This window comes from Astyanax mexicanus, unplaced genomic scaffold, assembly GCF_023375975.1.
Source record: "Astyanax mexicanus isolate ESR-SI-001 unplaced genomic scaffold, AstMex3_surface scaffold_33, whole genome shotgun sequence".
Lineage (NCBI taxonomy): Eukaryota > Metazoa > Chordata > Actinopteri > Characiformes > Acestrorhamphidae > Astyanax > Astyanax mexicanus.
In genome coordinates, this window is record NW_026040043.1 from 3,869,653 (window position 1) to 3,895,772 (window position 26,120).

Consider the following 26,120-nt stretch of genomic DNA (forward strand, 5'->3'; position numbering starts at 1 on the left):
GTTTCTGCAGGTTTGGGGAAATAAAATGTAAGACTTTGTAAGAGAGAACCATCAGACCATTAAAAAAATAAATACACCAATATAAAGTTTACTTTAGTTTACAGTAAATCTGTTGTATTTTTTTTTTATTATTATTTAACATTAATATGTTAAACAAAACAACTCTGAACACTGCAAAATGCTTTGTGTAAAAATAAAATCTGTGTTTACTGTCTGTAACATTTTAAGAACCTCAGGGGTGGATTCAAGACATTTTAATCCTAATTTTTAGATAAATGAACTTAAGGTTTTTAAAGGATCTGCAGAAACTCTGTCATATATTCACATAGTAAATCAATACACTAATGTACAGTGTATCACAAAAGTGAGTACATCCCCTCACATTTCTGCAGATATTCTGCATTTACCTTTTATGGGACAGCACTGACAAAATGACACTTTGACACAATGAAAAGTAGTCTATGTGCAGTTTAAATAACAGTGTGAATTTATTCTTCCCTTAAAATAACTCAATATACAAACATTAATGTCTAAATCACCCGCAACAAAAGTGAATACACCCCTAAGAGACTACCCTCCTAAATATCTAAATTAAGCAATGCTTGTTAATTTCTCTCCAAAATGTCATGTGACTCGTTCCTATGTCTCAGGTGTGCATAGCGAGCAGGTGTGTTCAGTTTTGTGGTACAGCTCTCACACTGGTCACTGAAAGTTCCAACATGGCACCTCATGGCAAAGACAAATTTTTGCGCTACATGAAGATGACCAAAGCTTCAAGAAGATTGCCAACACCCTGAAACTAAGCTGAGGGTCCACTCAGAACAAACCTCACGTTGGTCGTCCAAAGAAGCTGGGTGCACATGCTCAGAGTCACGTCCAAAAGCTGTGTTTGAAAGATAGGCGCAGGAGTGCTGTCAGCATTGCTGCAGAGATTGAATAGGTGGGAAGTGGGAAGTGTTCAGACTATACGCCGCACACTACATAAAACTGGTCTGCATGTCCGTCACCCCAGAAGGTTGCCTCTTCAGAAGTCTGTACACAAGAAAGCCCGCAAACTGTTTGCAGAAGACGTGTCAACAAAAGACATGGATTAATGGAACCATGTCCTATGGTTTGATGAGACCAAGATTAATTTGTTTGGTTCAGATGGTCTCAAGCATGTGTGGCAGCAATCATGTGAGGAGTACATGATAATGCATGATAATGACCTAAAACACAGCTCTAAGATGACCACTGCTTTATTGAAGAGGCTGAGGGTAAATGTGATGGACTGGTCAAGCATGTCTCCAGAACTAAACCCAATAGAACATCTTTGGGGCATCCTCAAGCGGAAAATAAAGTAGTGCAAAGTCTTGAATATCCTCCAGCTCCGTGATGTCATCATGGAGGAGTGGAACAACATTCCAGTGGAACCTGTGAAGCTCTGGTAAACTCCATGCCCAGGAGAGTTAAGGCAGTTCTGGAAAATAATGGTGGCCACACCAATATTGACACTTTAGAAACTTTCACTAAGGGGTGTACTCACTTTGGTTGTGAGTGTTTTAGACATGGCTGTATATTGAGTTATTTTTAGGGGGTGTATAAATTTACACTGTTATAAAAACTGCACACAGACTACTTTTCATTGTGTCAAAGTGTCATTTTGTCAGTGTTGTCCCATGAAAATATATACTTAAATATCTGCAGAAATGTGAGCGGTGTACTTACTTTTGTGATACACTGTATAACCTTGAATTCTGTTTTAGTCTTTTGTAAAATATGTACACAGTAAAATTAGCAGTGCTGGATCAACACCTAAACTTAACTTTAACACTCCTTCGGAGCATATATGGTCCCACTCTATAGAGAGTAAACATTACACTAATAGCAGTGTTATATGCTCAGTGTTAATATGGCACTGTGCAGTGTACTATTTTCTTATGCTAGTGTTGTTCACAAGTGTTATAGCAATACTTAAAGTGTTAATTTTACTCTACTTTGGAGCATATTTGGTCCCACTCTACAGAGAGTAAAAATTACACTGATAGCAGTGTTAAATGTTTAGTGTTAATATGACACTGTGTAGTGTACCATTTTACTCATGCTACGCTAGTGTTGTTTATTAGTTTCATAGCAATACCTATAGAGTTAATTTTACACCGTTTGGAGTATATATGGTCTCACACTACAAAAAGTAAATATTACTGTATTAAAGTGTTAAACTTAGTATTAATGACATTGAATAGTGAAATTTAAAATAAAGATGAAAACATATCCTTTTATATTATTCAGGTTACTGGTATTTTTATTTAAAATGCATCACATTTAAACACATTCATAGATATGAATCAAGTTGCAGTAGGGTACAACAGGATTAATTTCTAACACAGCCTACTGCGTAGTTTAAGGTGGACCAGAAACAAAAATCCACCTTAAATGGTAGATACAGAAGTTAACTAGCTAGCCTACATGCTGAGACTTCAAACGCCAGAATTTAACAACCGTGCCATTTAGCTAGATAGCTAGCGTTGGTTTCATGAAAGAACTTTTCAATTTCGCCTCAGCTAGCTAGCTACCTAGTTAACTTTAGGTTGTTTCTTGCGATAAGTTGCCCGTTTCAAGTAAGCTAAGGCTAGCTAGCTAGCTAGGTTAGCTAACCTAGCCTTTTCTGGCAAGAGGGTCCCTATTTAACCCAAGTTAAAGCTAGCTAACGCTACATTAGCTGTTTCTTGAGCACACTTTCCCACACTTTTTGTTTAACCTGTGAGAAGTCTTCCGCCTCACGTCAGCTAGCTAACCAGCTAGGTTAGTCCCTATTTCACATCAGCTAGCTGAGCAAGTTTAGTAGTTTAAGAGAACATAGGTTAATTCTTCTCCTCAGCTAGCTTGGCTAGCCAGTTTATTGTGAGACATTTCCCCTCAGTTAGCGTTAGTTAGGTTAGCTAGCTAATTCAGTCGTGGATTCACAAATCATGAAATATTGTTTTTTTTTTAGGTGGCTTCCTTACTATTATTTTACTGTGTAATAATTTTTTTAGGGTGAGAAAACTGACAGATTTATTGTTTTGGGTGGTTTATGGCTTTAATGTTACAGGTACAGGTCTAGATTGTGATAGCAACCAATAGCACTGTGTGTGTTTGTGGGATTGACAAGCTGTTGATTTTGTTGTATAATATATTGTTTATTACCCTGACTATAAAGGCTATAGTGGTAGTAATATGTGCTACTGGTGTAAATGATTTATCATTTATATACTGCATAAATTACAGTAAGCAAATAAGACACTGTAAGGATTGTAAGACTTCAGTTCACTGAAGCACATCCTGCACTGTACTTGTTTCTCTTTACACCCTAAAGAAAAACTTCTCTTCGATTGTCCCTGTATAATTCACACCCTGGACCAGATAATGGAGAACACAGCTGTGAGAGGAATGTTTAATAAAAATATGTAAATGTGCACCCAACAGTTTTATCTTCCTATCTGCTGAAAGAATGTGTAAAGTGAAAGTAACACACCTGTCTCCTGTATATAATGGTCTGTGTTTGTCAGGGATGGCTCAGGCAGGGAGACGTGGAGGCGAATGCAGGTAAATGCAGGTAATCTACTTTATTACAATCAATATGAACAAATCAGGAGAGGGTAGAAAACAAAGAACAAGAACGCCAGACCAGACTAGGACAGAGAACACAAGAGAGGAAGCTGGACAGAGGACGGGACAGGGAACAGAAACAGAAAGTTGAGAGGAGGAATAAACTGGGACAGGACACTAGACATAAATGGGGACACAGACTGGACAGAGAAAGAAGACTGGACAGCAGATGGAGCCTGGAATGGGGACCAAACAGGGAACGCAGGCTGTACAGGTAACGAAGACTGGACACTGGGCACAAAAGGAAACTGGAAGGGAGACGGAGACTGGAACCAGGACAGGGAGAGACAGGGGTATAAAAACATGGATGGGTGCCCAGGACTGGCTAAAATCTGTGGTGCAGTTCGTGGGACCAGCCTGGGCACAGTTCTGGTGGTGAGGTCAGGAGGCCTCGGGGCAGGCCTCCGTAGGCGGTGCCTGGGACTGAACAAAATTCTGGGAGCAGGCACAGGAGTAGGTGCAGCGACTTGGGCTGCTGGAGCAGGCACGGAGACTGGGGCTGCTGGAAATGCAGCGTATGCAGGTTCCGGGATGGCAGAAGCAGCGTATGCAGGTTCCAGGGTGGCAGGAGCCATAGAATGCAGTGCTGCAGCCGTGAGAATCGCAGAGCATGCCGTTTCAGCCGCGGGCATCACGGAGCGTGATGCCTCAGCTGCGAGATTCAGGGAGCACGGCGTTTCAGCAGCGGGCATCACGGAGGGCGGCTTCTCAGCCGCCGTGTGAGTCTCGGAGCACAGCGTAGCAGCCGCAGCAGCCTTAAAGCGCGGCGTAGCAGCCACCGGGGGAATCCAGTTCAGCAGCCGCCGTGGAAGCTAGCTCTGCAGCAGCCGGGAAAGCTAGCACTGCAGCCACTGGGACGGAGCGCCCCTCTGGAGCAGCCGGGACGGAGCGTACCTTGGGAGTCATCGGGACGGAGCGTGCCTTCAGAAACGCGCGGACAGGAGTCGGGACGGCCTCTGGAGCTGTGCGGCTGAGAGCCGGGTAGAGCACCACCCCTGGGGGGTAAGGCAAGGGAGTACGGGTCGGTGTGGGGTAGAGCTCCTCCTCCTCCTCAGAGCTGCTGGGAGCACACCCAAGGAAGTCCCACGGTTCCCGCTTTACCTGCCTCGGGTACTCGTAGGCGCCGCCTAACATGGGACGAGACCAGAGGCTCACCGCACCAACCCGTATGGAGGCGGACGTAAACGGAGGTAATCTACTTTATTACAATCAATATTAACAAATAACCAAAGAAACAAACCAAAAACAAACAAGAGATAATGTTAAATAAACAGGGACAACAGAATAAACTAACAGGGCAAGGAACATAAACAAAGCAATAAACAAGGAGAAATAAACAAGGAGAAATACACAAGGAATAAACAAGGGCTATGATTGTGAAAAACGAGAACGCGGACCGACAAGACAACAGGGGTTAGTTCAAAGACTGACGCAGACAAACTGAGGACTATATATACAAACAGGAAACACACTAAACCACGAACACCTAGGGCTAGGGGGCGGAGCTACGAATGAGACACGAATGGAAAAGTACTGGGGCAGAGAAAGAGGAGCACAGGTCAAGTGGGGAGCACACAGGCACGAGGATCAGGTAAACAAATAGAGAAACATAACAGACAGGAAACAGGGCAAGGATGTGACAGTGTGTTTGATTTGAATGTAAATGTTTTTATTTCTTCTGATATGATTCACTCAGACCTCCGGGGAACTCTTCTTAAATTAATTGACTTATTTTTTAAGGGAGGACGTTGGGCTGGGTTTTTTTGTGGCTCAGCTTCCCTAAAACTCTGATCCTAGAATCGGCCCTGGTCAAGTGGAAAAGCATCTACTGATGCGGAGTTAAACTATTTAATTACATTTTATTAAAAACCTGTAGTAGAGACTGATCCAGATCAGTAACACATTCAGAATAAACATTTTACTGCAGAGAGAGAAACAGAGAGAGAAAAAGAGTAAGAGAGAGAGAGAGAGAGAAAGAGATGGTAAGAGAGAACGATACCACAGCCATTATACCGCCTATACAACCTAGAACGCAAGTTTTTTTGCATGTTTCTGTTTGTTTGTTTTGTTTAGTTTGTTTGTTTACTGTTCTGGTTTAACATGTTGATTAATCGACCCATAATTCTGGTCATATTCTCGATCTGATCTGCTCTGCTGGCTGGACTCTAACATGGTGATGCCCCAACCTTACTTCAAACATTTTCAATTAATGGAAACCATGAACTGCATTGTAAACTCATCATTTAATAGAACTGAGTAAAAATTTATATAAAATTATTCATTTTTTTATATTTGCATGTCCTCATTGACAATCATTACATTAAATTAATTTTATATGAAATTTCAATTTCAACACACGCTCCCAGTTTTTGAAACCCAGTCACACACTTTTTATATTACTCCTTATAAAAATAATAGATCAGTTTCTGTGATATTATCATTGAGGAAATGATTCTGCACGTGTCTCTATTGAAGGACAAACTATAAATACCAGCAAGAGTCACTTTTTTTACCTAAATTAAGTGTTTTTTATTGTCAGATTGAGATTTCTATTCTCAACAGTTAAACTCTGTTATAAAAATAAATGATAGAAAACAATGGGTTAGGAAAACATACAATAATGCTGAATAAAAAAAATATAATGTGTTAAATACCATGTGATGATGTTAATCATGATAATCTATTAATAATCTAAACTAGAATAGCTCAATTTGAATAGAACATGAGTAGTCCATGTATTTACCTCAGTGAGAATAGAGAGCAGTGCTACTGAGGCCATTTTGAATACAGTTTTATCTGATTGAAGAGGAGGATAATTCTTTAAATAAACAGTTAAACAGAAGAATAATAGTCATGTAAACTCCTGCATTCATTACATTTATAATCAGAGAGTTTAAGTACATTCTCCACATATACAGGGAAATACCAACACGCAGAATTACTGGAATATGAGCACAACACACTCTAACACCTCATACAACACCACCATCCAAATAATAATAGCTGCTCTGTGGTGGTTTGTCCTGTGGGGTTCTGAGGATTGAAGAACAGGGTGAATTGAGGGTAATAATTAAGTATGTAGTGAAACAGATAAAGAACTACAGTCTGTAATTATTATAGAACTACAAAGTGCTCCTTTATGATCAGTGGAACTGATAAGATGGACAATTAAGGAGGTGGTCATAATATTCGGATATGACCATGTATAGCTGCTTTTTAGATATCTAAAAAAACATAGGATAGCATTATGTAAACTGATGGTAAACACTATCCAAAGTGCTCATCCAAAGGTGATGTAAACTATGGGAGTTAGGGAGTCATGTCTGATAGTGGGTACAAATGGATGAACATTCAATCTCAATAGTTCTGTGGTAATTTAATATTCTTCGATCCAATGTGTCCATAGTGTGTACCAGCAATATGTCATGGAAAGCATTCTAACCTACAGTGAAGAGCAAAGATGCACCAATTCCAATTTCCACTTCTCACATAAATTATAAGTAAAATTTCTTTTTAGTAAAATATTTAAACAAAGTGCAGCACTGGACTTTTTACAGACTAGCTGTTGAAATGATGTACACTATTTGTAAGGGTTTGTTACCGGCTTGTAGTAGCTGTGTGTGCCGTCACAAGAGGTGAAATAATCCTGGAACACACGTTTGAGAAGTATTGCATTGTGTGTTGTATTCCTTGAGGTTCAGTGAAGTGAAGTGTTTTTAAAACCTTTAACCTCGACTGCTAACTTCTTCAGACTGGGCATACTCAGCAAGTGTCTTATTAATTTGTTGCTCTGAATATTGAAGGAGTTGTTCCTCCGCAGCTGAGCCTGTAGATATGGCAGATTGCAAGCTTGCTGACGTCTGCACGTCTTGCTCACAATGTATTTTGTGTGAGTCTGTATGTGTGTACCGCTATTGCATTAAAGTGAACCATGTGAAATTTGTGTCAATTTTTTGTAAATTTGAATTAGATTTCTGAGACTGATTAGCTGGTCAACAGTCATGGCCGATCAACTGAAAATCATCAGATTCCAGTCACTGCTTGATCAAGCTTTGCATCTTTGGTGGATAGTGCAGTTGGTGGTAATGATCATGACCGGACGTATCTGCCTAGTTCTGTCCACTTTCACACCAGCACTCTTTGGTTTGTTCCGTTTCCCTTGGTGCAGTTCGTTTCAGTGGGTGTATAAACAGTAATTAAACTCTATTGTTTACTAACACAACTGCACCAAGCCCTGCAAGAGGAGGTGGTGTCCTTCTCGTTCTAAACCTATTCTGGAGAGGCTTGTTTGGGTGTGTATGTGATCTGTCCTTAATCTAAATTAACTATCAAATTTACTCCACTCATTTTAGATACACAGCTTTTCAGGTGCAGTTTAAACTGATTCATTACCCAGATAATTAATAAAGCTATTATCTGCTGTCTCTGCTGCTGCTCTATGTCAAAACATTAAAATACTCTACATGTGGGGTCTTGTGACACACTGTTTTTTCTAAGCTGATATATTTAATTGGGGATTTGGTTAATAACATGTTATTTGAGTGTAAACTGTTTCTGATGGAGTATTGTAATGTAAGATAAAAAGTGATATATTAAAGCTGTATATATAGCTTAGTAATAGTTAAGTTCAACACTGATAATAATAATATAGTCCAGTGGTTCTTTTGTGAAGACCTAAATATGTGGTGCTTATTTGGACACTGAGGAGACTAATTAAGAATGTTTTTAAGCTTTTGGCTTCATTGTATAGTTTCCATTGTCTACCACTGTGTTCTTTTTTCAGTTTGAGCTGTTGTTACATTTGTTTGTGTAGGGAATGTAGGTGTGCAGTTCACCATAAAATACAGGGAAGGGATCTATTTTACCCAATCTTAAAATTATCATATAATTAAGTTAGTTTCATTAATAAATTAAATACAAATGTCCAAATCATTGATATCATAACATATCTCATTTCTAACTAGAGAAAACTATCTGATCTGAAGTTTTTATTAAATGTGAATTCTTTTACATATAGTTATCAGTAGCAACCAAGATTAATGATTTCAACACAGTTGGAATACTAAACATGACGATCATATGTTAATAAGTTCAGCTGAGTAGAAATGACTGTTTGAGGAAGCATATTGTGATGGTGAAGCTCCATGTTGGAGGAGCTGAGAGAGCAATGGAGATTATTCATGGCTATAGGTACACACACGTGCGGATAACTCAGGATAAGCACATAGTTACAGAAGAGTTACAGCTCAGCATGTTCATGTTACAGAGCTCAAAAACAAGGTCTTCAGATATACTGTCACTGTAGCTTTACTGGAGCAACAACAAAAATGTCTGCAAATGACATAGATGGGCTTTTTTAGAAGGACAATCATATGCTCTGTGCTTTCTTTCCCTCTAAATACATTAACTTTCCTCCAAAAGCTTCATAAAAAGGACCATGCAGAGCTAACAAAGATCTATCTTACCTGATGTGCTAGCTAATATAGACTCACTGTGTTCAATCTACCATACTGGTATTCAAAAAGCTTCTAACTTCAGTAATATATAAAGTCTGCAATACACTGGACACCTCAACATCCCCAACAACATAAACTGACTAATAACCCATGAGTAAACACCAGCTCACATGCAAATTACATAGAAAGACTTAATTAGGAGGACAACAGCTCTGTGCTGTGCTGCAAACTCAACACTGAGTATTACCGGCATACGTAACACTAAACACTAGTACACTAACCTACTGTCCTGAACTGTTGGTGACTAGACAGTGAAGGTTTTCGACAACAAATTAAGAAATAATTGTTCTAACATTTCTCTTGATAATTATTTAATGTATTCAACTTAAAGGCCTTACTAGCCCAGTTGTTTAATGTTCAGTCTCATGTGATGGATATTATAGGAAATATACAGTGTTTGTCATCCTCATATGATTTGGAGGTAATTTTACCATTCCTCTTCTGTCTGTATCTGCCCGTTACAGGCTTGACGTTGAAGGAAATATCCATGTGGAGCGTTGATCAGACGTTTGGTTTAGATTCTAAGATATGGCAGATAGCTAAGGTTCGCTTGGTCAGAACAATGGTGCAGACCTTCTTTGTGTTCTTTTTTTTATCTGTTCTGTCTACAGGTGATATCTGATTCAGACAGCTGCTTTCTTTGATTCTCTCTGTTAAATATTCACCTCTTAGTAGTGAACAGCAGAGAGAACGATTCTCCGTTGTACAGGGATGTTGTTACCAGCATAACTCCACACCTTTTCCCTGTTTGGTGTTGATTGCACTGTGCATTGCTGGTGGTGCCGTTATCTTCTGGGAAGGATACATTTGGTCTTGGCTTTGTAATTTGTACATGCTCTGTGGGTAATCGGTTCCTGTCAGCCTCACAACTGGTACTGGGCAAACCCAAATTTAGTTTTTTTGCACAAAGTCTAATAATTCTCTCTCTCTCGCTCTCTTACTGGTTATTTTTTCTTACCACTCATTCATGTGAAATGCTAAGCAGTGCCTTTAAGTATCGGTAGTACATGTCATTGGTAGTAAAAACAGTACACACACACATACCTGAGTGTGCTGAGTTTGCAGTGTGGATCCTTCATTTTTACAGAGAGCTCCTTTACTCCAGAGTCTCCTGGGTTATTGTAGGTCAGATCCAGTTCTTTCAGGTTTAAGCTCAAAGATGAAGCCAGAGATGAACATCCTTTCTCTGTGATCATACAACCAGATAACCTGCAGAGAGGAGACACAGATAAGATGAGAGACACAGATAATATAGACTGTTGGTATTCTTTAAAATTAAAGTTCTTTTAGTAATATACTGACAGAGGCACTGACCTGAGTGTCTCCAGTTTACAGTGTGAACTCTTCAGTCCAGAACAGAGTTTCTCCACTCCTGAATCCTGCAGGTCATTATTACTGAGATCCAGCACTTTCAGGGAGGTTTCTAGTTTTAAAACTGATCCCAGACTGTCACAGGTCTGTTCCCCAAGATTACACAAAGCTAGTCTGACAAAATAGAATGTACATAAAGAAGAATGTATTGAATAAAGCAAGAAAATGTATTAATGTTTGCACTTCCATATTTAGTGTAATATGATTCTGGGTGCATTCATGATTCATGCTGACTAGGCGTATTATGTTAATATTATCTGATTAATGCAGTTGTGATGCAAGTGTTTTCTAAAACCAGATTATAAACTGTAAAGGTAACTTCAATCATACAAACCAACCAGCTACACAGACAACGATTGCAACAACAGCATTCAAGGAGTGTAGTTCCAGGTGATAACATGATTGATGACAGAACATGCAATTACAAGAGTAGTAATACTTTCAGAAAGCTAATTATTTATTTTAATCTAGCTATACAACCATAAGGAGTGTCCGGAGTTGAATGTGTAGTTCTTCTTAATGAATTTCTTTTTTTAAAGTTATGGTTGTATTTATTAAATATTATCACTATATCCCATTGTGCCCATATGAAAATCATGGCATGAGATCTCGTGTGATTAAAACGTGATAATATTTCATGTCAAGCTTAAACCTGTCTCGCGGGGGGAAAAAAACAGTTTAGTGTGGACTTTTTAAGAGGGATCTGGCAACACAGTAGCGATAGCAGCGAGTGTGGTTGCTGAGCAGTGAGAGCAGCTCTCAGCAGAAGAGTAAAATTCGGGCATTTGCATAGAAGATGCTTCTGCTACTTTTAAGTTGTATGTCTTGTTGCATTTTGGCTTTCCAGTGGAAACAATAAACAGTAACAGAGTGACCAACAAGATACAAACCATATGTAAATCATACACGTGACTGTTTCATAGGCAGTTGTACTAATCCCTTAGCTCTGTACTGTATAAAAAAGTTTCATGCACTCTGTTATGCAGTTCAAGTATAGTCTTAATATGACTGGTTATGGTTATGCATAGTTAAATTACAAGAGATTTAGGAGAAAAAAAACACAAACCATAGCCTTAATATGACTGATTGTGGTTTGTACTCATTGTTTGCACTATATAAGACCTAGAAAAGTTTTATTTTTATTAACAGAGAAACCAGTCTGTTAAATTTGCGTTATATGATTTTGTCTAATAAAACTCCAGTTTTTATGCCATTTTTAATTTTTTTTTTATTTGTTCTTGTGAACCCAGTATCGTGTCTCGTCTCGTGATATTAGTGTCTCGTCACACCCCTAGTTTCAAATAAATGTTTTTTACAATAATTTTGGTAGATATAATAAAATTAATTTTACTGTGATGAACCACTCTGACAGATATCGGCTAACGTCAAGTTCACACGTTTTTTGGCACTGTGTGTTGAATGAGGAAGTTCTGTAAGTATGATCAAAGCATTTCTTCTGAATCATATTTAACAAAACAGAAAAATGTTTTTTGATATTACCTGTTCTGTTAAATAAAAGTGTCAGTGGCATTTATTAGTAGTGTGTATTGGTGGTAAGTTGTGTCAGTGGATTTCTGACCTATTTCAGATACGATATTGAACAGTTCATTTCCCTTCTTAGCAACGTTGGACCCCAAATAGCAAGGCATTTTAATTAATATTAGATCGCTTTGTTGCAAAAGCTCATGGAACCTGGCACTAAAGAGAATCATTTTTATCACAGAGCGATAACATGAATGCTGTTTTGCTTGGCTTAACCAGACTTAACTACAATTTTTACATTTTTTACATTTTAAGCACTGCTCTGTCGAGCGTCTTCTCCCCTGCTGTACTGGAGAAGAGATCTCTCAGCTCATGGAAATGAGAAGACACTGGTCAAATACTTTAAACTCTTTGGATTGCTAAGCAACCTGGACAGGTCCCTTAAACAAACAAAATGGAATACAGTGTTTGACATGCTGGATTCTGTGTTGTAGCAGGCAGCAGCCTTTAACATCAAATTATAAGATGCAGAGAGTCTCTAACGGGTTGTATTTATTTTGAGTCTTTATTATACTGGATAATACTGGATGATAATAATAATATAATGTCTTTATCACTGACGAACACTGTAAAGAGCACTGTGAAAACCATAAAATACAAAACAGCAATTGAAACAGCCAAATGTTTTGTTGTGGCAACAATACAATGCAGACATCGTACCATATTGTAGCATTGTTCTATATAATTTTCTAAATAATTATAAAAAAGATCATTCTTACCTGAAAGTTTCCAGTTTACAGTGTGAACTCTTGAGTCCAGCAGAGAGTTTCTCTATGGAATCCTGCAGATCATTATTACTGAGGTCCAGCTCTTTCAGAGAGTTGTTTTCTGATTGTAAAACTGACTGAAGAGTCTCAATGGACTGTTTACTGAGTTTACACGTAACAAGTCTGTAAAAATAATAAAAACACCTTTTACACAACAATCAGTGACACATGTTACTATTGAATAAAATTACCCTAAATGTTTACAGGTAGGGAATTAGAAAAGGCACTGAATAAAAAGTTTAAAGAATACTGACCTGAGTATCTCCAGTTTACAGTGTGAACTCTTCAGTCCAGCAGAGAGTTTCTCCATTCCTGAATCCTCTAGGTTGTTGTTAGTGAGGTCCAGCTCTTTCAGTGAGGAGTTTTCTGATTGCAAAACTGACTGCAGATTATCAAATGATTGTTTACTGAGTTTACAGGCAGATAATCTACAGAATGCAAAAAAAATAGAGTACAATATTTTAAATCTCACAAATAATGTTATACATTTAGAATGATCTAAATATAACAGCTTCATAATTGTTCAAATATTTGTTTGTGCTTCATTGACAATTCAGAACATATTACCTATATATTACCCTCATTCAGAATCAGTATTTACTCAACATTCTATCTACACATAATTCACAAAACGAGAGAAAAACACACAGAGCCAACATAACATATGTAAGTTGCATGAACTCTTTTGTAGCTTTCTGCACAAATGATATTCTTAGTCACGACTTATTTTGAATTTAGTTAGCTAGCTCGCCGCTAACATTAGTATGTTAGCTAATGTTACCTAGCTCTCTGTTAACCTTAGGTCTCTCCCCAGTAATGTTAAATAACTCACTGCTAAAGTTAGTATGTTAGTTAGCTCACTGCAAATGTTAGCTAACTCGCTGCTAATGTTGGCTAGCTCGGCACTAATGTTAGTATGTAAGCTAGCTCGCTGCTAATTTTAGCTAGTTCTCTGTTACCTTTACTTCTTGTTTTGGATTAGACGTTTATGGTGGGCAGTGTTGTGCGTGAGAAAAGAACGCGTTCAGTGAACACACTCATTTTTTCGTGAACGTTGAACTGAGCGCAACACATTTTTTAATAAAGAACTTGAACGGGAATCAGTTCACATTATGTTTCATGAACAGCATAGCCGCATAGCAGGCAACAACGAGAGCGTGGAGGGCTGGAGAGCGAGAGAGAGCGAGCGAGAGAGAGCGAGCGAGAGAGAGCGAGTGAGAGAGAGCAAGCGAGAGAGCGCTGCAATTAAAAAAAAAGTTGAGTTTTGCTCATTTCATACACACACATATGCATATATAATATCATATGTATCAAATAAAATATACTAGGGATGCAACGGTTCTCAGTATTTTATGGAACCGTTCGGTTCGGCCTGTTCGGTTTGATACACCCAGAAGAACCGTGATATTCCGTTGCGCGCATTAACAGAGAAGCGAACGCTCTGCCGCTGTACATGGTGCTGAATGCAGCCCCGCAGTCAAGCAACTGTTTGGGACAGCAGACTCTGCCACATGGCCAGGGGGAGGGGCTGCTGAGCACGTGCTGCTGAAGGCACGTGAGGATCCTCACTCTCAGCACAGAGCGACAAAGGCACGCCAACGCTGTGTGTGTGTGTTTTTTTTCCTGCCGGTGTTGAAATAGAAAGGTTGTTGTTAGATCCAAGAATGTTGGAGCTAAATAATATTGATATATCAAAACCGTGGCCCAAGAACCATGATACAAACCGAACCGTGACCTCACTGTACCGTTGCATCCCTAATTTATACATATTACATATTATATATTCTTTTTTTTTATTAAATGCTGGTAGATTTCATTGCACCAAGTATAGAACTGGTCTAGCTTGTCTGTACTGCTGCAAGTTTCTTCACCTGGTAAGAAACCCACAATTGCAGTTTCATGAGCAAATGTCTACAATGAGCAGTTTCAAAGAACGTATAGTGATTTCTAGCTTGTAGTGTGAAAAAAAGTATTAATTTGAATATCTCACGAAAAAAGTAAAATGAACTGAACTTTCAACTAATTCAGAAAAGCTGTGAACTGGCACAACACTGATGGTGGGCCACTGAGATTTCCCACCTGCATTAAACATGCGGTTTGAAAATGTAATACTTACAGCAAATGTTCAGTAAATTTAAGGCATTTTAAGACTTTTTAAGGAACCACAGGAACCTTGACACACACAAACCCCTCCTCAAACAACTATCAAAGATGTTCCTGAAATATTACAAATTACCTACATATTTCCCCATTTACTGCTTTTATTAATGGAACAATAATCAGTATAACATAAATAATTAGAAGAATAAAAAGAACAAAGTGAAAATAGGTTGCTACAAAGAAAAGTAAGTACAATATATAATGTAAAGTAAGTAACTGCATACATATTCTTCTATCTTCATGGTGTATTTATAGCAGCTAAATGTGTCCCAAAATGCATTTGCGGGTCTCGCTACTAAGCAACAGACAGCCGAAGAAACGGGGCGGAAAGCAAACCATCAGGGTTGCCAGGTTGTTACATTGGAATTCAGATAAAACCAATTCACTGGGTAAAACGTGTTTCAAATCCAACAAAATACTGAGAAAACCACCCAAACAGCTGATGTTCATCATATCAACAATATTACGGGGTTTATTCCAACATGATAAAATAAAATAAAACACCTTAAATATCTTAAATATCACTAATTAAAAACGGTATTTAAATTATTTTATCTGCATGTTTGTATTACATGTTTTGTGCCTTGTATCATTGGACACACAAACAAAAAAAAGGAAATACAGTACATAAAAATAATCTTGCAAGAATGAAAGAAATAAATACTCGTATAATAACGAACATAAACACAACTTCAAATTTCCATCAGCAGGACTAAAAGCTCTGTCTCTGCAGGGTTAGATATCTAACTACAACACTGATGAGTTCAATTCCAAAACTCTTTACACTTGGTAGTTTTGTTCACCTGTCAAATCACAGCGTTTCCTCCAGACAATTTCAGACACAACTCGACATTTGGCATGAAACCACCCAATCTGGCAACAGTGCGAGCCGCTGCACGCTGTTAATTTCAGGTTTTCTTCATGTAGTTTAATAATTTAAGGATCATCTTCTAAACAGCGTAAATATAACAGGCAGAGAAATGACTTCATGATCAGCTCAGAGCTTCACTAACTTTAATTCAGAGCTCAGTTCAGTGTGTTTATGGAGTTTTAAACACGGCTCAACCCCTCTCACCTGTGTGTGTTTATGCGACCGGTGCTGGCGCATGATAATGATGAGTTAGTGTCCGAATTCACTCCTGTTTTACCGGTAATTAACTACATAGTGTCTCACTAAATAGCGCAACACTAATGAGGGAGTAGGGAGCCATTTCGGTCACAGTGTAATGTGTAATTTTGTACTTTATTATATTTCCTTGTCATGTATGTATTTTTTATCCTGCACTGAGGGCACAGAAATCAGAACCAATGTGAAGCAGTGTGATTTAACACTTCCAGTACCCCCTCATCCCCCACCGAGATCAGGTGACAGAAGCAGCAGTATATTTTATACAGTGTGTCAGTTCTACAGTCAGGGGCAATTATGGGCTGAAAGATACGCAGTAGAGGTCAGCAGGGCAGAGAGATGAGCAGTGGAGGACAGTAGGGTTGATAGATGAGCAGTGGAGGACAGTAGGACTGAGAGATGTGCACTGGAGGACAGTAGGGCCGAGAGATGAGCAGAGGAGGACAGTAGGGCCGAGAAATGAGCAGTGGAGGACAGTAGGGCAGAAGGATGAGCAGTGGAGGAGATTAGGTCCAGTTTGAAAAATCTAAATATATCTTTTTAGAAATTTAGAGAGTGGGATCTGAATTTGAGCTGCCCTATCATCAGCTGGCACACCTCACTGTGTGGTATAACTCAATTACTGACAAATATTTAAACACTCTCAATTATAAATACATGAACAGTGATGTATAAACTAATATTACTACAAAAGTATTTTTACGGTCAGGTAAAAAAATCTAAAGAATCTAATTTTATTGAACAGTGTAAAGCAGTACCTATAAACAAAAATAATGGGTTATCTGCAGTTAAATATATTATATTACATGAATAATATATTATTTAACAAGTTCCTTTGCAAAAGATAAATGAAGTCCTTAAAACTGCTGTAACCGAACTATAATATTTAAGGATATTCTGTAATTCTGACCTGAGTATCTCCAGTTTACAGTTTGAACTTTTCAATCCAGCAGAGAGTTTCTCCATCTTTGATCCCTGCAGGTCGTTGTTACTGAGGTCCAGCTCTTTCAGGGCAGAGTTTTCTGACTGTAGAGCTGTACTTAAGGTTTCAATAGACTTCTCAGTGAGATTGCAGCCAGCTAATCTGCAGAAGAAGAAGAACAGATCAGTATTATGAAGTACACATACTTCTGTCTGGATTAAAAATTTTAGTCTTGTGTTGCACAAGATTTGAGACATCGCCATGACTTATTGTAAAATAAGCACTCACCACAGTCTGTTTGCTTAATGTTATCTCTGTCTTATACACTATTCTGGCAAAAGTATCTGCTGGCCTGCACTGTGTTTGGTGATGTGAGGTTTAGATGAAGCTGCTCGGCCATAGAAACCCATTCCATGAGTCTCTCTACACTACTGCTCTTGATCTAATCTGAATCTACATGAAGTTTGGAGGTGTGTAGTGACGTAGTGACTCTGCAGAAAGTTGGTTCCTCTGTGTTATTTTACACTGACAGAGCACAGAGTCGCTGTCGTTCCCAGTCGTGTTAATATTTCACGGTACCATGCTGGAATTACTATAATTTTAGTTCTTTATTAAGAAATATGATCAAATCTGAAAACAATATCAATAGATATATAATCACAGCATTTTTGAAGTAAGCTATAAAAATTAATAATCTAAAAATTAAAATTCAAAATCAATATAAATTTCTAATAATAATTTAAAAATAATTTAACTTAGGATATCCTTAATCCTCTCTAACCACTCTAATTACAATTCTAGTTGATAGACACCTGCTACCTCATTCTCATTTTAAACATTGTAAATGTTGGGTGTAATAACATTATTCAAATGGTGTTTTCAAACTGTGCATTTCTTCAATATATATTTAGTTATATTACCTCTCAGTATTATTCACATAAAGATCAAATATAAATACACTATATTGCCAAAAGTATCTGCTCACCTGCCTTGTAATGCAGATTTTAAACCATGGAAACCCAAGAATCTCTTTATGCACTGCTCTTTATCTAATCTGAAGCTACATGAGGTTTAAATGTGCAGGAGTTCACTGAGCTCCTGAGAGCGACCCATTCTTTCACTAATGATTGTAGAAGCAGTCTGCTTGACTAGGTGCTGCTTTTATACTGCTTTTCTGACATTAAAATGATTGGAATCTGGTCACACTTAGAATCTCAGTGAATTTCAGGGATATTAAATTCAGATATGCAGTTAGTTTGTGCCTCTCATGTCTATTCACAAATAAAATACTCTTTTTTTTATCTTTACTCAACTGCAGAAAGTTCTGACCCATCCAATCAGCAATGTGCTCAAGGCACTTACACAGTATGTCAAGGGGACTGCAGTTATGTGGACTGAGGGAAACTATTTAACTATTTAAAATTTCAACAAAATGATTCCTTCCATGCAGCCCAAATCTCAAGTCTATCTATGAGAATTTTGTGGCCAATAGTTTTCATTTCTGGAGCAACACATCAGTTACACAATTACCCAAACTTGGCATATCATGAACTATATTGCAACAATAAGTAGTCAACACTTTTATTAATTCTGGACTGTAATTACAACTGTAGCTGGGGTTCTAGTTTGGAAAGCGGGTCAGTGGTGCATGATGGGAGGGAGACACTGTGCCCCTCAGCACTCCTCTACTCACAATCTGTAGTGATGGTCACCACAATACAGTAGTAACCCTTTTAGCATGATAATTGATAATCTGTATAATAAACACTCACTGAGCCTTCCTGCAGTTTGTGATAGCTGGAATGAGTCTCCTGTATCCTTTGTCTGTTGTTCTGAATTTCCTCAGGTTCAGCTCTTTGCGGGGATTCTCGGCGTGGAGACGCATGTAGGTTATAACTGAGCACTGTGTAGGAGAGAGCTGCTTTTCAGAGTATTTATCTGGAATCAGAGACAGACAGCAGAACATTGATAAGATACTGCTGTCACTCAGTGACAGGTCTTCAGTCACAAATATTCATGTAAAAAGGGCTTTTATCCAATACAAAAGGGTGGGGTTGTTTTCCTTTAAGGGAAGCTGCTGCTGATAGGTTCAGTATTCTGTAAAAAATCTCGGGGTAATTTTTGACGACAGGCTGAAATTTGGTTGCCAGGTTAGCTCGGTCATGAAAAACAGTTTTTATCATTTGAGGGTTTTATCTAAAGTAAAAGGATATCTACCATATAAAGATTTGGAAACGATAATCCATGCTTTTATCAATTCAAATGTTGGATTATTGTAGTTCTCTCTACTTTGGCCTTGATCAGTCACTGTTGCACCGCCTGCAGCTCGTACAAAATGCAACGGTTCATCTCCTCACTGGTAAACGTAAGCGTGATCACATTTTCCCCAGTCTTAGCTTCGCTACATTGGCTTCCAGTTGCTTTTAGAATAGATTTTGAAATTGTATTGTTTGTTTTCAAAGCTCTTAATGGCTTAGCCCCTCAATATCTAACCGATTTACTTCATGTTTACTCTGCCGCCAGATCACTGAGATCCTCCAATCAGCTCTTACTGGTCCCTCCTAAAACAAAACTCAAAACCAAAGGTGACCGAGCCTTTGTGGCGGCAGCCCCTAGCCTCTGGAATAACCTGCCCTGGTACATTCGATCTGCAGGTTCTTTTAAGGTTTTTAAATCCTCTTTAAAACACACTTTTTCTCTCTGGCGTTTAATCATATTTAAGTAGACTCTTGGCTGATAACCTTGATTTGTTTTATTTTTAACTATTTTAAAGTATTTCATATGAACTTCGTACTGTGTTATTGTATTTAAAAAAATATATAAATTTAAGCTGTCCTGCAGGCTCAGGGTGTATCAGTGTCTGTCAACATTTTAAAAAATGAAACACTATGGCAGGAGACCGAGGAGGAAACCACTGCTGACACAGACACACAAAAATGTAGACTCAGAACTGATTCTGAACTTTTTTCTATACCTGGGAGTTTGGCAGGGGTGGTAGTGCTATGTATGTGACGCATAACTGGGCCCAGAAATATAAACAGTTTGTGTATAGTCATGATGATCATACTGTCAAGGGAGGTCCATGGCTATGCACCCCTTGGAGATTTTTTTAGCATCTTAAAGCATGTTAAATTAAAACTCCAGCTGCAAAACAGCTAATTTCTTATATGTTAATGAGGAAATCAACAGAACCAGAGTGAAACTAAGCCAGATTCCCTCCAGCATTCACTCCAGTTCAGTTTAAAATTAAATAAAAATTAAAGCAGTAATTTAAATTATTTTATTCTGTAGTTTAGAGATGATCCTGAAATAACACTCTGCTGTGTAAAAACTTGTTCACCGTCTGAACTTTAGCGTAGCATTTCCAGCCTTTAAGGCTGGTTTGTGCTTAATGCATAAATAAATTGTCAAAACAGACACAGCCCAACGCGAAAGCTCCGCACGTTGGTCCCCACAAAGCGTAGTTTCTTCTCATGTGGTCATGCTGAAAAAATAGCTGCGTTACACAACCCAAACATGAATATAATCCTTAAAGTAATTAAACATTTTTAGTGAAAATGATGGAAATAAAATTACCTTTTAAGATGTATGCTATAAAGGCAGTTAAAATAACAGCAAAAACAAAAATGCAGATACTGGCAATCTTCCAACCATGAAATCCTTTTCCTGAAAAACAAACCAGATACAAATTACTATTTATGTACAAAAAGATCTTTAAGAATTTGAACAGTGATGCAATTCTGAAGTTTTGTCTTCAGGCTCTCAGTGGATCTAAAATAAAACAGTTCATGATGTGAATGAAGTGTACAAGTCCAGATTGTTTGACAACAGAACTGCATTAGTAATTTAGTAATTGTTTACATTGTTCACTTTATTGTAAATTCATTATTGAATACATACTATAAATTAGAAGAGAATCAGTAGAGTTAATGGCTGTCAGATGATTGGAATCAATAAGTGTCACAAAATGCTGTTTCCTTCTTTGAGATGCTTTGCTCAGCCTTTATTTTAGCCCCCTTCAGTTAATGCTTGTTTGAGCTGTTTTCTGCTTCAGTTTTGCCTTAAAAAGCTTGTGGTACTTTAATTGTATGTTTCAGAAATGTTTCATCTATATACTCTAAATTACCATTGTATGATTTTGACTGAATTTGTGCAGATTTTATGTTTACATATTGCAGAATGTTTCCTGCTATTTGTATCTGCAGTCTCATCATAAGGAAAAACCAGTAACCCAGTTCCACTAGCAGAAATGCATACCTCTCACACACCACTGTCCACTCAATAGTATTAGATGATGTGGTATGCTCAGGGTCATGAACTCTTTATTTCCTTCTTCATATTCAGGTTAATCTTTGTTTTATCTGTGAAAAAAATCTTGTTCTAGAACTAATCAGACTTTTATTTATTTTGGTGTAATCTGGCCTTAAGCCTTACCCATGGTTTGCATATTGAAGTAAACCACATTTTATTCACAGTGGAAGATAGAACACATGGTGATGAAATAGACATTTTACAATTTGATGAAAAATATAATTTAGAACTTATATAATTAAATATAAAAAAGAGTATTTTAAAGTAGAGTCTCTCAGAAGCAACAATACACAGGCATTTATCAATCTGTCAAAAACTGTCAAAAAATTGAATTTTAGTAAAATGTTCCTTTGCTTTGGATTTCTTTTGGTGAGATAAATAAAGGATCATCTTAACATATAAATCTGACTGTCAGTATTAAAGATGGATGATCCGTGTTCTTGGGCTGATCGCGATACCAATCTTTGGCGGGGCCAAATGCCACAAAGACGCCAGGCCAACAACAGCTCCCCCTAATTATCGCCACCTCTAAACAAAAACTGGGAATCTAAGCTGACTCCAAATAAACGAAAATGCTCAGTAATCAAATTTCAGAAATAAAGAAATTATTTGAAAATAGTTTATATTTATATTTTATATTATAATGACATATCATCGTCCATCGGCACAACCCTAAAATATACAGGAAGCTTATAACACTGAATAAAGAGTTGAGATGAAGTACTCATCACTGCATAGTTTATACATACAACAAAGATGTAAAATCATGATGAACTGAAATTGTAAAGTTTCTCACCTTTAACTTCAACATACAGAGTCACATCATCATACCAGCCAAATGATCTAATCAAACATTTGTAAGCTCCATCATCAGAAGGTTGGAGAGCTGAGAGTATCAGTGAGGCGTTTCCTTTCTTCAGTTCTTCTTTAAACAGAGCTGTTCTCCCTCTGTAAGACTCCATCTGATCTCCATTTCTGTCTTTATAATCTTCATACAGGTGAACTAGCGTGTCTGTCTCATGCAGTCTGGACCACTCCACCATCATACCCTCAGCACTGATGCTGGGCTGGAGAGAACAGGGCAGAACCAGATCTTCTCCAGCTTCAGCAACAAGAGGAGCAGCTGCACCAACTAGTTTCAAACGTACTGAAATAAGAATGAAAAATAAAATAAAACCCAAAGGAATGTTAATTCTTTTCACTGCATTCAGTTAACCAAGTAGCTGCTAAGCCCTCAAAGATCAGTGTATTGCTTAAACAAACATATTAACTTAAATACTTATTGACTTAGAATGCACATTTAGCAAGAATGTATAATAAAGTGGAGGAAAAGTATTTGATCCCCCACTGATTCTGACACTCCAACATCTCCACCATGGGCAAGACTAAAGAGCTGTCTAAAGATGTCAGGGACATAATTAACTTAATTTTAATGGAGTGGACAGAATACAGCATCTCTCTTATCCACATTAATTTAAGGAATTTTAGTGATGTTAATGAAGGAGTGAAACCTGTTTAAACTCACCTCAGCAGCTCTCTGCAGTAATTTAACTCAGCACGGGTAATGTCAGTGTTTAAACTGTTCAGAACTAGTCAAGACTGACTGTAGAGTTTAGTGGAGTTAAATGTGTTAGTTTGTGTTTAATGAACACAGCCCTCTTATTACACTGTATGCGTCTCTATCGCTCGCGCTCTCTCCCTCTCTTGTGCGCTGCAAGCCCCACCCACACTGAAGCCTCATTGGCCAACTATGCATAAGGAGTGGCAAATCAGGACGGTCATACTCTCTGTGTGTGTGTGTGTGTCTTCTTCTCGCGCCATTTTTTTCTCGTGTGCTCACTCTCTCTCCATCGAACATTAATGACACGTCAACAATGAAATTCCGCATCGATAATTTTTAATAGTTGATGTTGTCGATTACACAGACTAAACGTTGCAGCCCAATACAACATTACTGTCAATTAACCTTGGCCTGGAGCTCCATGCAAGGTATCACCTCGTAGAGTCTCACTGATCTTGAGAAAGGCTAAAAATCAGCCAAGAGCTACATGGGAGGAACTGGCTAATGATCTCAAGGAAGCTGGGACCACAGTCTACAAAAAAAAACATTTGTAATACACTAAGACATAATGGTTTAAAATCCTGTAGTGCACGAAGGTGCTGTGGTCAGATGAGACCAAAATTAAGCTCTTTGGCCTCAACTCAACTCGACGTGTTTGGAGGAAGAAAAATACAGAATATGACCCTTAGAACACCATTCCACTATGAAGCATGGTGGTGAAAATATTGTTTTTGGGTGTTTTTCTTCTAAGGGCACAGGTCAACATCACCTGCACTAATGGGAAGATGAAAAATCCTGTGTGACAATCACCTTGCCTCTGCCAGGGCACTGAAAATGGGTTGCGGATGGGTCTTAAAGCACAACAACGACCCAAAACATACAGCTAAGGAAACAAAGAGTGGCTCCACAAGAAGCATATCAAGGTCATGGAATGGCCTAGCCAGTCTCCTGACTTCAGTCCCACTGGAAATCTGTGGAGAGAGACTATATAAAGCTTCACGTTTCCAAATGCAAGTCTTAAAACCTTAAGGATTTGGAGATGATCTGCAAAGAGAAGTGGGCCAAAATTACTCCTGAAGTGTGTTCAAACCTTATAAAAACTACAAGACACATCTGGCTGTTGTGCTTGTCAACAAGGGCTTTGCCACCAAGTATTAAATTATGTTTTACTAGGGAGTCAAATGCAAATTTCTTTCAATGAAATTCTAATTAATTTTTGTTTCTTATTTCATGTAATTTGCATAACTATGCATAAATTGAACAGTCAGGTCTTGAAGTTGCAATCCAAGGGGGGCTGGCTAGTATTGGATAGACACACAACTAGACAGTTGGTGCTAATGTTACGGCAGATCAATGTATGTTATGATAGAGCAGTGGCCGTCTGCTGCAGAAGTGAAGGCAGGGGTCAAATAACAAGGAGGCAGATAAAGTGAGGGCATATCTATAATCAAAGCCAACAATGCCAAATCAAAGGGTCATTTAAAGACATTAAACAAAAACATTAAAAGAAAACTAGGATACTCAATAAAATTACACGTTTTATACTGATTTTTTGGGCAGGTGTAATTGAATTGAACTATCACAAAATGGCTGCTGCCTTCACTTCCAAAAAAGTCAGATATTGTAAGTAAATAACATCAATTCCTGATCTTTTGAAGATCAGTCCAATTTTTACAAAACCTTTCATTTTTTTCACCCTGAATTATTAGTATTATGTATTAATAGAGACAAATCTTATGTAGTCTTTTATGTAGTCTTTTGAGATGTAATGAAATTCATTGGACACTTTTCTTTTTCAACTGTATAAAATCTGTTACTGCTCTTACCATTAATTGCAACACGAAGAGTAAAGTCCTCATACCAGGATTCAGATGTAATTAAACACTTGTAAGTTCCCTCATCAGAAGGTTGGAGTGCTGACAGTTTCAGGGAGGTGTTTCCTTTCTTCAGTTCTTCTTTAAACAGAGTTGTTCTCCCTCTGTATGTCTTAATCTGATCATCATTTGTGTCTTTATAATCTTTGTACAGATGGACCAGTCTATCAGTCAGATCTGTTCTAAGCCACTCCACCATCATTCCCTCAGCACTGATGTTGGGCTGAAGAGAACAGGGCAGAATCAGATCTTCACCAGTTTCAACAACAAGAGGAGCAGCTGGACCCACTACATTAAAACGATCTGCAATACAGAACAAACAGGACAGCACAAATTATACAATATTCTGTAGTAACAATCCTCTAACCACCTGTTGTATTATCTGCAGTTTGTATTTTGGGAAACAATCTATGAACATTTTGATTTACTCTGCATTTAATATATATATATATATATATATATATATATATATATATATATATATATATATATATATATATATATATAAACGATGTAAGAAAGATATTCGACTACAGCTCAGCATCCAATAGCATAATGTTTACTGTCAGGGTTTCAGGACAAGTCAGATGTTCCCAGATGTAAAAATTTAAAGATGAATTTAGGAGTTGACAGGTAACACAGCAAGGTTTAACCAACACACGAGTAACCATATAGCAAACAGTTCTGATCTTCAACTGAAGATGTTCAGTGTTTCATTTAGCTCGGAAAAGCTGTTAGCCACTGTTTTTTTTACTTTTTTAGTCTGCATGAATGGGTGCTCTCTCTTGAATTGTGTATCAGATCCAGATGCAAATACCTGGAAATGAAAGCTGAAATGTTGACCTTTTGTGTCATTATTTTTAAATGTCAAACCTAAATGACAGTCTATAGTAAAACAAAATAATTGGTCTTACAGTCCCAATACTTTTGGATGGGATTGTTTACTGGATCGACTGAAATTAAGAAATATGTTGTGACATAAACTGTTGCCCTATTGTACCGCACTAACTGAAAGATCTGCTACAGCTATGTGGGGTAACATGCACGTGGGAATTATTTGCCCTGAACAGGAGAAAATGTGGCTGGATTGAGAATTAAATTCTGGAGTCTGAGGCCTTCCAGACAAATCTGACATAGCAAAACGCCTTCATATTTTTTAAAACTATCACCTAGAAATCCTTCTTCCCAAAGTGTCTCATACTGTGTACTTACATTCAAAATTCATTACTGGAGTTCAATACCAGCTTCTGATGTGTTTTATGGCATTTTCACACCTATAACTCTCATCTATAACTCACACCTGTAACTCAGACCTATAACTCACACCTGTAACTCAGACC

General features: G+C 37.9%; 1 protein-coding gene across 1 annotated transcript in view; it reads right to left on the reverse strand.

Moving 5' to 3' along the window:
- The window catches only part of LOC125789954 (uncharacterized), a 179,079-nt gene that overhangs the window by 148,895 nt on the left and 4,064 nt on the right, over nucleotides 1-26,120 (reverse strand). The window contains exon 3 of the mRNA XM_049473054.1: nucleotides 24,733-25,083. Within this exon, the coding sequence (XP_049329011.1) occupies nucleotides 24,733-25,083 (351 nt within the window). The remainder of the gene's footprint in view (nucleotides 1-24,732; nucleotides 25,084-26,120) is intronic.